The sequence below is a fragment of the Carettochelys insculpta genome, chromosome 1 (genome assembly GCF_033958435.1).
Source record: "Carettochelys insculpta isolate YL-2023 chromosome 1, ASM3395843v1, whole genome shotgun sequence".
Taxonomy (NCBI): Eukaryota; Metazoa; Chordata; order Testudines; family Carettochelyidae; genus Carettochelys; species Carettochelys insculpta.
In genome coordinates, this window is record NC_134137.1 from 211,800,471 (window position 1) to 211,816,848 (window position 16,378).

The 16,378-nt window shown below is 40.9% G+C and overlaps 1 protein-coding gene across 4 annotated transcripts in view; it reads right to left on the minus strand.

The window, feature by feature from the left end:
• Positions 1 to 16,378, minus strand: part of PHLDB2 (pleckstrin homology like domain family B member 2) — a 125,383-nt gene that overhangs the window by 23,616 nt on the left and 85,389 nt on the right. For all 4 annotated transcript variants that reach the window (XM_074998749.1, XM_074998740.1, XM_074998732.1 and 1 more), the window contains 5 exons: positions 14,065 to 14,175; positions 8,631 to 8,720; positions 6,046 to 6,189; positions 3,685 to 3,825; positions 2,211 to 2,310 (listed from right to left, as the gene is read on the minus strand). In XM_074998749.1, coding sequence (XP_074854850.1) covers positions 2,211 to 2,310; positions 3,685 to 3,825; positions 6,046 to 6,189; positions 8,631 to 8,720; positions 14,065 to 14,175 — 586 coding nt within the window. The remainder of the gene's footprint in view (positions 1 to 2,210; positions 2,311 to 3,684; positions 3,826 to 6,045; positions 6,190 to 8,630; positions 8,721 to 14,064; positions 14,176 to 16,378) is intronic.

A 16,378-nucleotide genomic window follows, 5' to 3' on the forward strand; every position in this document is an offset into this window, starting at 1 on the left:
AGGCCAAGATTATTTTTCTGATTAATTATGTTTATACATATAATTGTTTTATTTATACAGGAGAGCTGGCAAAGTACTACAGGGATGGTAGTAAGCACAGGAAATCATGTAGTTTTCAGGGCTTAGTAAAGAAAATATAAGTAATTTCTGTTCATACCAGATTTGTTTTCATTCTCAGCTACATGTTTGGAAAGTTATGCAGAACTTGGTTCTTACAAAAATCCAACTTCCACTGAATCCATGAAAACCACACTTAAGAGCAGACTTTGACCTTTCCCGAACAAACTGAATTAGAAATTATGTTTAAGTCAAAGGACATTAGTGAATATATTTACCCAATTTCAGTATTCTAAGGCAATGCACATTGTCCATTGAGGACATTAAAGAGAATATAAATCTACCTAATATGCTAAATTATGCCTCAGGAATCCCATGTAAGCCTCCCTGCTACATTCTGAGGGAGCCCTGTTTGTGCCTGTATTTGAAGGTTTAAGAACTTGCCCCTCAGGTTTGCAGAACCAGAGAATTTGCCAAACCATGGAAGGTCAATATTGTCTAGCAGCATTACCAACATATCTACAGCTTCTGAGCTCTTAGAAGAATTTAAGGCTACGTTTACAAGATAAAAATCTGTCGACAGAAGTCACTGTTGGAATCGATTTCCTGGCAAAACTCCTGTTTACAGATTGTAGCTACATATAAAAGCAGATCGAAAGACCAATCTGCTATGTCGACAGAGAGCAGCCAAACTGCCCAGTCCTCACTCGACAGAATGGCTGACTGGAAGCTCTGCAAACAGGTCTGCCCAATGGACCAGAAACCCTGTCTGTCAACAGAAGGGACCCGAAGTGTCTAGACAGCTGTTTTGTTGACAGAACACTGTCGAGAGAGGTGTTATACCTGAACAGGGAGAGGTATAATGCTGCCAGGTTTTGCTGACAAACTGTCGACAAAGCGCATTTTTGTGTGTAGACACTGTGCAGTTTTTCCTGACAAAAGCCCAGTTTTGCTGGAAGAAGCCCCTCATGTACCTAAGGGTAAATGAGAGCTAAGTAACAGCACAGAACTTCTTAGGCTACAATCATGCTTTAAGCATGCTTTCAGATTAATTTTATCACTTGTTAGCCCTAACTAATCAGCACAGATAATGGTGATAATGACAGAAAAGTACCCTGGGTTCTTTTGAAAAATGCATAATTAAAAGAACTGTTAAGTAAGTTTCAAGCAGAATGCATGTGTATAGACATATACACAGCTGATGGAACTAGGGGTTCAGAGGGTGCTTCAACACCCCCGGCTTGATACGGTTTTCATCATATACCAGATTTACAGTTCGGTTCAGTGGTTCTCAGCACCTGCCATGTGAAAATTGTTCCAGCATCCCTGTCTGTATATATATCTATGATGCACATGCCAGAAAGAACAGGCATGAACTCTCAGATGTCACAAGCAGTTGCGTTGCAGAGTTGACAGTATCAAAGATATTTTTACTTTAAAAACCTGAGTACAAATGAGCTCAAGATGAAACACAACAAAAATAGAAATCTAAAGCTGGCAGGGACACATCTCAGAGCATCATTGTACAAAGAAGGCAGAATTCTAGAGTTGCAGCAGCTGCAACAATCATTATTTTTTCTCCTTCATTATTTTGAAGCACACACATCGATGACATTAAAATAAACTGCACTCTTGCAAACCTTTGCCTTTAAGGAACAGTCATAAACCCTGATTATTCCCTCCTGATAAAAGTAACTGCCTCTGAAGAGCAATTTACGAATGAAGGCATTAGAAAATATTACCAAAACACACACACTTAAAAAACAGTTATGTTGTATCTTTAATATGTTGTCTTAAAATAACAGTAATTCAAGTTAGTTGGAGTTAACCAGTTTACTCAATACCTAATCTTCAATGCACCTTTCTTGTTTACTGTAGCACACATGAAGATTACATCATTTTAAAGTGAAATGAGAACTAGTAAGAGGCCACTGCCTGTGCTTTTACAGTATGACTTAATACCATTCATCTTTAACATCTTGTTTTGCTGAAGTTTGAAAATTGTATTTTCAGTTTTCTGTTTTCCTATTGAAAGAAAAAATTCACAACCCAAGTGTCAATTCTGAAGATTAAAAGCACACTGAATTTGGATTTATTTTTAAGAATGAATATTAAATATTCAGGAATAAAAAAGGATTTTAAAATAACTTCACCTTTATGCAATCTTCTTGATTCGGACTCTTTGGTTATGGTTGCCAGACAGTGAGGAAGGACACTGCCACAGCTGTTACTCTGTCCTAGTGGTAAATGACCCTGTATGAAAGTTTGTGAACAGATATTTACAAATTGCACATCTTAAAATTTTTAAATCAGCAATTTTGGACAGAACAAATACCTCACATGAATTGCATGACAAAATATCAGCAATAGCTACTTTAGTCATATGCATTCTCAATTTCTAAAACATTATGAAGTATCTTCTCCAACTAAAATCTCACAATGGCTCTGGTTATTCTACAGTGATCCTTATTCCCACAGTCTAGTTACAATTTTCAGTTTACACAACTCCACCTTCTAGTCACAGCATGAGGAAAAGAAAAATGGGACCTCTAAATGAGTCTGTAAAATCAGTTTAAAATGGAATTGTAACCATTAGCCTATAATAAACTGTTCTTGCATCACTACAGGTTTGAGTTAAGATTGTTTTGGTGCCTTTATATATCTTATCATATTTGGATTTCCTTTAAGTCTGAATTTACTGAGGCTGTAACACGTAGGGATAATCTACACTGAAAAGTTACTTCAGCATGGCTATTCCTCTGGGGCTGTGTCTACACATGCCCCCGCCAAAAGTTAATGAGGCAGTTTGGAAGATGCTAATGAGGTGCTGAGATGAATATCCAGTGTCTCATTAACATAATGGCAGTTGCGGGCAATTCAAAAGTGCCACTTTTGGAATACACACTGCCCATGTAGACAGGGGCCTTTTGAAAGCACCTCCCTGACTTTGAAAGCCCCTTCTTCCTAAAACCAAATAGGAAGAAGGGGCTTTTGAAATCAGGGGGTCCTTTTGAAAGGCCTCCATCTACCTAGACAGTGCGTGTTCCAAAAGTAGCACTTTTGGATCACGTGTGGCCACCATAGAACTGGGAGGTCATCTAGTCGACTCCCCTGCCCTCTCAGCAGGACCAAGCACTATCCCTGACATTTACCCCTAAATGCCCCCCTCAAGGATTTAGCTTACAACCCCAGGTTTTGCAGGCCAATGCCAAACCACCAAGCTATCCTTCATGTCAGTGCCTCATTAGCATCTTCCGAACTGCCTCATTAACTTTCGGAGAGGGCATGTGTAGACACAGCCAGGAAGTGTGCAAAAGCTACTGTCCTGAGAGACATTGTTAAGCTGACCTAACTCCCAGTGTAGGCTGCACTAGGATGAAGTAAGAATTCTTCAGTCAACCCAGCTATCACTTCTTGGGGCTGCAGATTGCCTGTGCTGATGGAAGGATCTCTCCCTGTCCCTGTACTAAATCTCTACACTGAAGCTCTACAAGGCAACAGTTGAAGTTTTTGAGTGTAGACATAGCCCAAGATTGGGGATAATTAACAACATTCTTACTCAAGCATAAGACCTTAGCTATTCAAATGGGCCTATAGAAATGGAAAAGGTATATGAATATTACTTACCTTAGGAGTAATACTTCGTCCAAGAGTAGCACTATTGAAGTGTGGTGATACAGAAGGAGTGGTTTTCTTGCGGGGTAGAGTATCACTCATATACATTCCCTCCCTGTGCTGTTTCTTTCTTTCTTCCAGATTTCTAAAATGCTTAAAATATAATTTACAAAACCTTTTTGACAAAAAAGCTGAAATATATAGTAAATTATGTTCCATATAGAACATAATGAAATCTTCAGTCTCAAAATTTTACTATAAAGAACTTCTCATTTTGAAGCTAAATATGTTGTTTCACATCTTGACCACAATTATTTTAAAAGGTCTGCTGCAGCACTAAAACATATTACTAAGCACAGAAATAATATGATGAAATTAAACGGTAACCAATCTTCCCCAAAGATAAAACTTAGAAATTACTCTCCATTTACAATAGCCTTAAGGACTCGCTCACTGGAGTTTGTGTGATGCTGAGAGTTCTCACTGAACAATTTATCATTAATGAGATCTGCCAGTTACGATATATAAATGGCTAACAAAAATGGTGCAATTCCCAAGATAAAATGGGACTAAAGAATGGGTTTTTTAACATGTTTCTTTTTATGGAGATTGTGGACCAAATTAATGGCCAGGGAAACTGTTTCAATTCCTCATCCCCTTAAAATTAAAAAAAATGTTTCCATACCGGTGAGTGAAGAGAGTCATCTTAAAGCTCTCAAAAACGTAGGATATCACACATACAGAATGAAAAAATATTTTGCATTCATAAAGTAAACCTTAATGTTAAATCACCAGTTTGCAACATAAAAGTTGGCCTGTACTTTTCCATCAGCACTGTCTGTTGAGTAAGAAAATATTGTAAGAGTAGGAAATGTTGTTGGCCCTGTACCTGATTATTGCTTTAAAAACACAAGGAATCTAAGTTTGTAAATTGTATCCTATTAGGCGAAAGAAAAAAAAATTAAAATTCTCATGAACGGATTGTTTTAAGAACAGTATCTGTTTGGAGAGTCCATTTCTGGAAGCTAAAAGAAAACCCTCCATTTAATTTTGATTTTCAATCTAACCACTTGTATGTTACTGTTGCAAGTGCTTCCAACAATTAAGAGAGCTCTCAAGTGTCAGCATTTTCCACTGTGCTATTTGTTTGTTTTAACAACAAACAGACATAGAATATGTACAGTACCAGTGGTTATTTTAAGATCTATTCTAATCTCATTGTGCACCTCTCTATCACTAAGCACATTTACAGACCACCATACGGAAGAAACGAGTTATTCACCACATCTCAGTAAGAATTCTTAAAAATTCAGCAAAGCCTTTAAGTACAGAACTTTGGAAGTTGGATCAACTACCAATTCTTAGATAAGCACATCATGTGAGAAGTTCATGTTTAAATGACTTCATTGCCGCCTTAAATATTCAGGATGATCAGCTGCTATTTTGTTACCTGTTGCTGTCTGCGGTGTTTCTTAGCTGGAAGAGGAGGGGGTGTATCAGATAAAGGAAAATGATCTACATGTGTAACCATGATCTCAGGCCAATGGACTGATGGAAGTTGAGCAACAGAGTGAGGAGGAAGAGAGTGAGGAAACACAAATCCAGAACAGAGAGTTGATCTTAGCTTTATAGGAAAGAAAGAAATTACACAGTTTTCTATTTGGAATCACTAAATACGGATGGCACACATAAGCTACCATGTATAACAATATTTCATTGGGAGAGTTTAGAATGAAAGTGCACATTAAAGTGAAATGGGTAAAACAGATACTCAGATATTTAAAGCAATGTAAACATGCTAAGTAGCAAGTTTATTGGTGAAGTATTACAGCACAAAGTTAGGAATTTTTCAATTATAATGTTAAGCCATATTTGCACATTTTTAAATGAAAGATTGATATAAAGGCAAAAAGTGACAGAAACAATGCAATACAGGCCAGAAAGAACAGATTGGAACCAGAAAGTAAAGTGAAGGTATTGATTTGTGCCCAAATTATTAAAGATAGATTTCACTTCTGCATAGAGTTATCCCTCAGAAATGAGGTTCAATACACAGGAAATTAACACTTCATCTCCCACATATAGATTATCATTATATGACCCGAGATTCCTTTTCGAAAGGACATCCTACCCTTTACTGTTTGAAAGGCAATGATGTCACTTGTTTCTGATAGGGTCATTTTTTTCCTTAGCCTCTACAATCCCAAATCCAAACCCAAACACATTTTATAATTGGAGAATTCCTTTGGCCTTTCTGTCAGACCAAGATCTTATCCTTCATCACTAAGTCTACAGTTTGATGTAGGGTTCAACTTACTGCACTAGAAATTAAAAAAAAAATAGTTGTGAAAGAATGATGTCTCTCAAACAAACCTCTTTATTTTGTGGCTGGCTCGCCAGCACAGCCGTGGAAGGCTCAGTGGCAACAGCATCAGCGTCAGTGGGGGGCTGAGTGGAAGGGGATCTATTCGTGGAATTGCCATACAGCTCACTAATTTCACTTACACTGATATAACCCTAAAAGGAGGAATTCAGAAATTAAACACGAAAAAGGAGTAAAAGGCAAAAGACGTGCAAGAGCGTTAATGTATCCAGTCCAATGAAGGGTTAGTTTTGAGTGACACCGCCACATATCAAAATATTTCATTAATCTACTGAATACTTTAATTTTGAAGAATGTTTTAGGCATTCCAAATACATGTTGTGTTACCAAAGGCAATTCAACTGCAAGGGAGCAAGATGTGATCAAAGTCAAGTCATCAGTGCTTCTTGTTTTGCTTTAGCACATTTAAATTTAAACCACTTTGCTAAAGCCAGCACCTAGATTTTAAACGTAACAGCATTTCCTCCAAAACAAAAGTTTTACTCACAGATGTTTAAATCCTTAGCATTTTCCTCTGTTCAGTTTTTAAGACCATTGCTATTTATTTTCTGATACATCTTTTAACTAAATTTGTGGGGAACTGATGGCTCATGAAAGTACTATGATGACGTTGTGGTCATTTTGTCAGTTACTGTAATAAAAATTCTTTCAATTAGTAATGTCTAAAAGTTGCTTCCATCTGACAGCTGTTTGGAGGTTCATGTGAAATGCACATGGGTATCAGTCTGATTCTTAATGGAAAAGAGTCCACATCTTAAAAGCAGCCACTGCAATTTAAATCAGCAATCTTAGACAGGGTGGGGATGGCAAAGGGCTGAGGAAGAGAGTACGGAGCCTATTCTACACTTAGCAGTGAGGCACAAAGGCAGGGCAGTTGATGTACATGTTCTGATATCAAGAAAAAATTAAGTGGGTAGTGCATTCCCGTAATTTAACTTCATAAATAAAATACAGCTTCAATGCACTGTTTATAATAAGTTAAATGCCCCGACTTTTGATCATATTGCAGGGGGGAAATCATTTCCGAAACAGTGCCATGAAATGTAGGCAGAAATACTTTAAAAAAAAATAAAACAGCGAACCCCTTTTAAGATGAACAGGTGGAAAGACTGGAATGACTATAAAATTGTCATGATTTATTAATACCTGAAAGATGCCCTTTTGTGAATTTAAGAATGATCACAGCAGTCACAATTCTGTTACAGTATATCTGCTTTTAAAAGGGATCTTTAGGAATCAAAAGAATATTTTTTGCTGCAGAGAGAATCATTGCAAAGACACTCTAGAAAATGGACTATTTTATCCATTTAATCTCTAGTCAGATGTTGTTCAGGCAACTAATATGCAATTCTAAGACAAAGAAGCTGCTGTATGTATCTGACAATTTATTCAAAATACTAATATTGTCTGTTACGTAGATATAGAAACTTCATTATGATGGGTTAAGATGATAAATACATTGATTCACTGTTACTAATAGATCCATTCAGTCAAACACTACAAAAAGTAAGGACTAACTCAGCTCCCTTCGGGATCCTTACCCACTTCAAAAGCCATGGGTTGTGAGGACTCACAATGAGAACCTCAGCACTTTGGAGCTTCACAAGTGCAGGTAAGCTGTAGGCTTTCCCTCACTTCTCCCTTAACTTCCTCAATGTCTCATGCAAACGTTTGAAAGTCTTCCCTTTTGACTGTTAGCAATGATTCAGTAAATAGGTCTACAACTCCTCAAAGTCTTTAACTCTGTTTCAAAGAAATGAAAGACTGAGATACACATTTATAATGCACTTTTTCTATTCCAAAAATGGAAAAGTCAGGGACAAAAAAAAATGGAAAATACATAGAGCAAGAACAGTGGATCTTAGTCACACTTGCCCTTAGTAGTTTATAGATATCTCTTTCATGTCCTTTATGTTCAAGATTTTAGAGAAAAACAGATCCTCTAACAAAAGCTGGGTCTACACTTGCCCCTAACTTTGAAGGGGGCAGTGTTAATCAGGGTGATGGGAGATTACTAATGAAGTGCTGCAGTGAATATGCAGCAATTTATTAGGCTAATTTTCCCCCAGGCCAACTTCGAAGTGTCAAACTTCAAAGTGCCTTTACTCCTCAAAATTTTGAGGAGTAAAGGCACTTTGAAGTAGCGTAGGCACATCAGAGTGCCTGCAGCTACACGCAGGTGAGCACTTCAAAGTTGCCGTGGGGGGAGAATTAGCCTAATGAAGTGCTGTACTTCATCAGTCATCTCCCACTGCCCTGATTAACACTGCCCCCTTCAAAGTTAGGGGCAAGTGTAGACAGCCCAAAATGTAACTTATCCCATTCAAAAGTTCAATGAATGCCAGCTACAGTATGGAAGAATGTCAGAGAAGCTATTTTTTGGCTTATTTTGAATTCCAGAAGTAACTCCTCTAATTTTCCTAATCACAGAAAGAACAGAATATTGAAAATCATGTGAACAATGTATTGCATATTAGACAAGATTTGCCAAAAATTCTAAGTCAGTATTAGATACAATGGTAGTAAACATCAAGCTTACCAGAGGTTCTGGAAAACAGCAGTTAATACCACTTACCTCTTTCAGACTGCTGGGGCTGACAGGAAATCCTTTTCCTCCAGAAAGTCCAGAGTATTTCTTTTCCAGATTACAAAGATTCTCTTTTTCCTGTCAAGAATAGACATAGCATTTAATTCAGAAATAGCTAAAACTGATGTCAGTTATTTATTTAAAGAGTATAAGGAAACCCTCTAGTGAGACTAAGTTTCAATGTTATTTATTTATAGAAGCATGAACACACTGCAACAGTTCCCAACACACTTCTGGGGTTTAAACTCCAAATGGCCTGAGACCGAGCAATCCAAATTTATGACCAATCCAAATTTAATTGAAGATGATGGAAAGACTCCCAGGCTTCAGTAGCTGTGTCTACACGTGCACGCTACTTCGAAGTAGCGGCACTAACTTCGAAATAGCGCCCGTTACGGCTACACGTTGGGCGCTATTTCGAAGTTGAAATCGACGTTAGGTGGCGAGACGTCAAAGCCGCTAGCCCCATGAGGGGATGGGAATAGCGCCCTACTTCGAAGTTGAACGTCGAAGTAGGGCACGTGTAGACGATCCGCGTCCCGCAACATCGAAATAGCGGGGTCCGCCATGGTGGCCATCAGCTGAGGGGTTGAGAGATGCTCTCTCTCCAGCCCCTGCGGGGCTCTATGGTCACCGTATGCAGCAGCTCTTAGCCCAGGGCTTCTGGCTGCTGCTGCTGCAGCTGGCGATCCATGCTGCATGCACAGGGTCTGCAACCAGTTGTCAGCTCTGTGGATCTTGTGTTGTTTAATGGAACTGTGTCTGGGAGGGGCCCTTTAAGGGAGCGGCTTGCTGTTGAGTCCGCCCTGTGACCCTGTCTGCAGCTGTGCCTGGCACCCTTATTTCGATGTGTACTACTTTGGCGTGTAGACGTTCCCTCGCAGCGCCTATTTCAATGTGGTGCTGCGCAACGTCGATGTTGAACGTCGACGTTGCCAGCCCTGGAGGATGTGTAGACGTTATTCATCGAAATAGCCTATTTTGATGTCGCTACATCAAAATAAGCTACTTTGATGTAGGCTTCACGTGTAGACGTATCTATTGAGTGTTAGATTATACCCTCTGGCTACATCTACACTAGAGTGATCTGTTGACAGAAGTTACCGTTGGAAGATACCTTCCAACAACAGTTCTGTCGACAGATTGCAGCTAGACTGCAAAGCAGATTTGAAAGACTGATGCGCTCTGTCAACAGAGAGTGGCTGGACTGCCTGGCCACTCTCTCGACAAAACGGCCAACTGGAAGCACAGCAGACAGTATGCCCAGTGTCCCAGAAGCCATGTCTTTCGACAGAAGTCCCCTGCAGAATGTCCAGACTGGCTTTCTGTTGACAGAGACGTTCTGCCTCATGGGGGAGCTGTTAATGAACTGTTGATGAACAGTCCACGTTCTATTTACTGTAGGCAAAATGCCTTTGGAATGTGGACACTCCATGGGTTTTGTGGATAAAATTTCGTTAAAACTCTCTAGTGTAGACATAGCCTATATGTGTAACTCCAACCACCATCGACTGTAAAGAGTGATTTGGGGTGTCTGATTTTTATAGTTTCCAGCTAGACACAGTAGAGAGGTGAGGCTCCAAACTTGACTTTGAGAAATGCTGACACTCATAAACAGAGGCAGATTTATCTGGCATTGTTCTAGTCCTTAATTCAATTTGTTTGGGATGTGTGGTGGGGTGGGGAAGGAACGCAAGGAATAAAGGGAAAATGCATGTACTTTAATTGAATGTATACAATCCCATTCCAGCCACATCCCATTTTTCTGGAACAACCAAATCCTTATATTGCTTTATGTTATGATAAGAGGAAGCTGTATACTGAATTTGGTGGTAGTGCTTACCATTTAGGAGGAATTCTTGATCAAGCAGGCAAAGACCAACTCTCTAAAATATATAGTAGATAATTCCTATTAGTAGTAGGCATCCTTCGATCCTGAGGGATCATGGGTTTGCGCCCCAGTTGGACTGATTTGAGCAGCGTCTTCTGTGGCTGTGCAATCCAACCTGGGAGTGGCAGTCCTTTCCGCACTGTGAGCAGCAGTAGGCAGGGGTCGCTCTGGTATCACGGGCACGGATCTTCCTGAGGCCTCTCCTATCTTCCGCTTCCTTCACCAAGGTAGTTTCATACATAGCAAGAGCTTCCTGTTTCCAGGAAGCTGGAAACCCTGTTTCCAGGCATGCCTGTCTGAGGCGAGCGAATGCCAAGTGTTCACACTGATAGAGCGCTGAGGTCACGCTTGCATGTGTCCTTGTAGTGCAATTTAGGTCACCCTTTCGGCCTCTTTCCAGATGCCAGTTCACTGAAGAGGAGGTCCTTCGGTATTCGGCCATCCATCATGTGTAAGACATGGCCCAGCCAGCGCATATGCCTCTGTTTGAGAAGGGTGAACGTGGAGGCGGTGCCTGCCCTCTCAAGCACTTCGCTACTGGGGACCTTGTCCTGCCATGAGATACCGAGTATGCGCCTAAGGCAGCGCATGTGGAAAGTGTTGAGCCGCTGCTCTTGTTTTGAGCGCAAAGTCCATGTTTCACTGGCGTACAGCAGTGTGCTCTAAACACAGGCTGTGTAGACCTGCACCTTGGTGTGTACAGTGAGTTTACTGTTAGCCCATACTCTCTTCGTCAGCCTGGAGAACATTGTGGCGGCTTTTCCAATGTGCGTGTTGATCTCGCTATCAAGTGACAAGTTGTCCGAGATCATCGAGCCTAGGTACACGAACTCATGGATGACTTCCAGTTCTAGCACGTTGATAGATGGCTCATTACCCATGTTTTGGCCCATCACCTGGATCTTCTTTAAGCTGATTGTGAGGCCAGATTCCACACATGCATCCGCAAAGCGAGTTATGAGTGACTGCAGTTCCTGCTGAGTGTGAGCAGCAATAGCTGCATCATCAGCAAAAAGGAACTCCCTTAGATGCTTCATAAGCACCCTGGTCTTTGCTCTAAGCCTCGACAGTTTGAAGAGGTTGCCGTCCGTTCTCGTGCAGAGAGAGATGCCCTCTGTAGCACTTCCGAAGGCACATTTGAGCAAAACTGCAAAGAAGATGCCTAACAGTGTTGGAGCCAGCATACACCCCTGCTTCACTCCGCTGAGAATCTCAAAGGGTTCAGATGTAGGTCCATCGTATACAACAGTCCCCTTCATGCCTTCATGGAAGGCCCTAATAATGCTGAGCAGAGTTGGGGGACAGCTGATCTTAGCCAGAATCGTGAATAGACCTTTTCTGCTGACAAGGTCAAATGCCTTGGTCAGGTCGATGAAGGCAATATACAGAGGTTTGTTCTGCTCCTTGCACTTTTCTTGCAGTTGCCTAACAGAGAAAACCATGTCTATGGTGGACCGTTCAGCTCTGAACCCACACTGAGACTCAGGGTAGACTCTCTCCGCAAGAACATTGAGCCTCTTCAGAACAACACGTGCAAATAGCTTCCCCACGGTACTGAGAAGGGAGATACTGCGATAGTTGTTACAATCGCTTTTGTCACCCTTGTTCTTGTAGACAGTAACAATGTTAGCATCCCTCATATCTTGTGGTATGCTGCCTTCTCTCCAGCATTGGCAAAGTATTCCCTGCAGCTCTGAAACTAGGGTACCATTGGCGTATTTGAGGATTTCTGAGGGAATACCGTCTTTCCCTGGGGCTTTCCAGAAGAGAGTGCTTTTAGCGCGTCGCTGAGTTCCTCCAAGGTGGGCTCAGCATCGAGTTCAGTCATGGTGGGCAGAGGCTCGATGGCATTTAGGGCTCTCTCTGTAACTACGGTCTCTCTGGCGTACAACTGTGAGTAGTGTTCCACCCAGCATTCCATCTGCTTGGTTCTGTCCTTCAAGACCTCGCCTGTGGCCGACTTAAGTGGGGCAATCTTTCTCTGTGATGGACCGATGGCCTGCTTGATCCCATTGTACATTCCTTGCATGTTACCAGTGTCCGCGGCCTGCTGAATCTTGGAGCAGAGTTGGAGCCAGTAATTGTTGGCACACCTCCGAGCAACCTGCTGCACTTGACTCCGAGCAGACCAGAGCGCCTGCAAGTTCACCTCACTGGGAGAGGACCTGTATGCAGCCAGTGCCTGTCTCTTCTTTTCAATCAGGGGCATCAGCACTTCAGTGTGGGCTTCAAACCAATCAGCAGACTTGACTGTCTTCTTCCCAAAGGCAGATATCGCAGTATTATAGATAGCGTCCCGTAGTTGTTCCCATCTCTTGCTGATATCAGCGTTGTCCGGGCGGGGCAAGGCCTCTTCAAGTGCTTGGACAAACTCGCATACTTTTGAAGGGTCACGAGTCTTGCCAGTGTCAATGCACAGCCTCCCTTCCTTTTTGGAGCAAAAGAATCTTTGCGGCTGGATGTGCACCTTACTACACACAAGCAAATGGTCAGTGTCACCGTCTGCACTGTGGTAGCTACGTGTCACCCTGACATTACCTAAACAGCTGTGTTTGGTGAGGACAAGGTCAAGCTGGTGCCAATGTTTTGATCTTGGGTGTAGCCACGAAACTTTGTGCTGGGGTTTGATGTTGAAGAAGGTATTGGTTACGCAGAGGTCATGTTGGGAGCAGGCTTCAAGGAGGCGCTGTCCATTTTCATTCATCTTCCCTGTTCCAAACTGTCCCAGATGGGATGGCCAGCCATGGTGGTCACTGCCAACTCTGGCGTTGAAGTCGCCAAGGATGAATAGCGGCTCATGGGCAGGTACCTCAGTGATGGCAATGCTAAGTTCATCATAGAACTTGTCCTTAAGTTCCTGGGCAGAAGTTAAAGTAGGCACATAGACGCTGAAGATGTTGACCATGCCCACTGGTGTTTGAAGCTGGATTTTCAGCATTCTCTCAGTTCCCACATTTGGTGGTATGACTGAGCCAACTAGGCTGTTTCTGATTGCGAAGCCAACATCGTGTTCCCTGGTCTCTTCTGGAGGCTTCCCATGCCAGAAAAAGGAAAAGTCCTTCTCCCTGCGACATCCAGAGGATGATAGCCTTGTTCCCTGGAGGGCCACGATGTCCATCTGCAGTCTTCCCAGCTCGTTGTTAATGATTGCTGTCTTCTGGGGGGTTACTAATGCTCTGTTGGTCTTCTGTAAGGCCCAGAGTCATGGTCCTTACATTCCATGTGCCCAGCCTGAAGGCTGGATTATTTTGTTGCTTGTTTGTTTTGCCTATTACACTATTCTAAAGCAGGAACATTTTTGTTACCATATTTTTAATGCAAAAATCATGTTCACTATGGAAATATCTATAAAACTTTTCATAACACAAAATATCACTACAATTTGTATTTAGAAAATCGACAGGCAATATTTTTTTTAATACTATTGGATACCAGAAACTTGTTGAGATAATTTTGCCTTTACAACTTCTGTGTAACAGTTGGATTTTCACTTGTTTTTAGAATTATCTAACAACACAAGAAAATGCTTACTCTTTGCAGCATCATTATTAAATTATTCTTCTCTTTTACAAAATGATCTTGTTCCCTCTGCGACTGCTGGACGATATGATTGGCTTGTTTTTTGAGAGCAGAAATCTTCTCCTAAGTTACAAACATAACAACCACATCTTACATATTTAATTTTGAAAAGACAACACATGCAGCATGGATCCTTGTCAGAGATACACATGATAGCACATAAAGCACATATATGTGATCCATAAACTTGACAAAACAGAACTGTGATAAGATTGTTACTGGAAAATAATTTTTATCTATTAAAATGTGCAGTGCATGGAAAAGTCTAAAAATTACAAGCTATCACTTCAGTTTGTAAGGGGTTTCCTGGGCCTGCTTTCGGGCTTTCAGTCTCCATAGGGAAGCATGCTGCAGATGGGTCTGCAGAGTGCTAGCTTGGAATTACGTCGGGACTTTTAATATCTCTGCCTCTATTGTCTCCTCTGTGAAGTTAGGAAAATAACACTTAGGTGAGATTTAATTACTTTCAAATGTTTAATTGATGTTCAATGATGAACTGCACTAAGAGGCAAGTGTAAATCAGAAAGTATCACAGAACAAAGAACATTTCTAAAAGACTCCATTTAATCACTCCTTTAATGGGCAAGGATTCACTAGAAAATAGACGCTATGGACTCCATGTAAGTGACACAGATAGGAGAACTAGGCAAGACGAACTGGGAAAAACTACATTTTCAGTCTACTTTGTTGTAGTACTGAAGTACAACAAGTTATATTGTGCTGTGTTGCATTTTTTACTACATAATTTTCTGTTAAAATATACATAAGACATGGGCAAGATAGAAGCAGCAATCTGGTTCATTTATTGAGTTTGCATGAAACAAAAGCAATGATGGCTTGAATTTTTTTTTTAATCTCACTGTACTCCAGGTTGTTTCACAAGTGAAGGGGAAAATTAAAACAGAAGATCTTGAACATGTCTGCCCTCATTTCAATAAATACTTGTTTTATCACCCGCGTCTTACCACATTGCTACCTTATCAATCTCTGGTTTCATCTCCTAAGTTCACAACTCTTCTTATTGTCCATCAATGATTCTGGCTGCTTCTTGTCTCTTATTCCACCCCATTTTGTACATTTGCCAAACATCTCAATAAAACCATAAACATCTGAAGACCCATTGGACACAAATATTTCAGCATTAGGACTTCAACCTCACTCAGATCTATTCTTCCTGCTTGCATTTGTATGTAAGAACTTCGCAGGCTTTTATGTGCATAGGATATTCAACTCTTTCAAAATAGACATTGCAGTATAGAGCCTAATAATAAAAACAGTAGCCATTAGTGGCTCTTTTATGTGGTTCTTCCTCTGGTAAGCATAAAGCTGACATGGGGAAAGAGGGTTCAAATAACATTTCTACCTTAAACAGACAGAGCTGGGGACAATTGTATTAAAACATCAAGACAATACACAGAAGATGATATAGATCTTGATGTGATCACAGGAACATTTGTCTCTACAGGGGGACAAAATGAGTAATGGCACATAACAGACAAATCATGTGGCTAAAATCAGGTCTTCTGAGGTATATATAAAAGAGAAGCCTTTCGAGTGTCAAAGAGAAGGGAAGAAATGGGAAAAATTCCCTGTAGGAAGTCTGGGACTTAATACTTGATAGAGAGCAGGGAGAAATGCCGAGGAGAGAAGGGTTACAGGAGTAGTTTTACAAACAGTTTCTAGCTCCCACACAGAGGGGCTGAGGTTGCACACCTGAAAATATGACAAGCCAGATAAGAAGGCTGGAATGTGGAGGGTAAGTCTGCTAAAGGAAAGACTTAACAGGGATAAGTCATAAGACCACTGCACAAAGGGTCACAAGGCAGGCAGGAAAGCCCTGTGGCAGTTCTTGTGTTTTCTTGTGAACCCTGTTAATGAACCCAGACCCCAAAAAGGGGTGTTTGTTGATACATGAAAGCTTATAAGTTATCAGGGAACTGAAGGGAGGGAAGGAAATGAGGTAGTAGCCAGCCCAAAGCCAGACTGAGTAGGAGGTCCAGCTACCAGTAGAAATGCAGCTTCTTACCTCTTTGTAAATGTATCTTAAAAGATAAATACTAAAGTCAATAAAGGTTATCACAGTAAAGATGCTGTTGCCTGTCTCTGTATTATAAGATAACTTGACACATAAAGTATAAAGAGTGAACTCCAGGGTGGATATCATGAATCTGTCTCTCTCCCCTTCCAAGCCTTGCATGAAGTATATTTTTTTATTTTATTTTTATGTTTTGTTTGTTTGTTTGTCTTATCCCAGGGTGGAGATGGT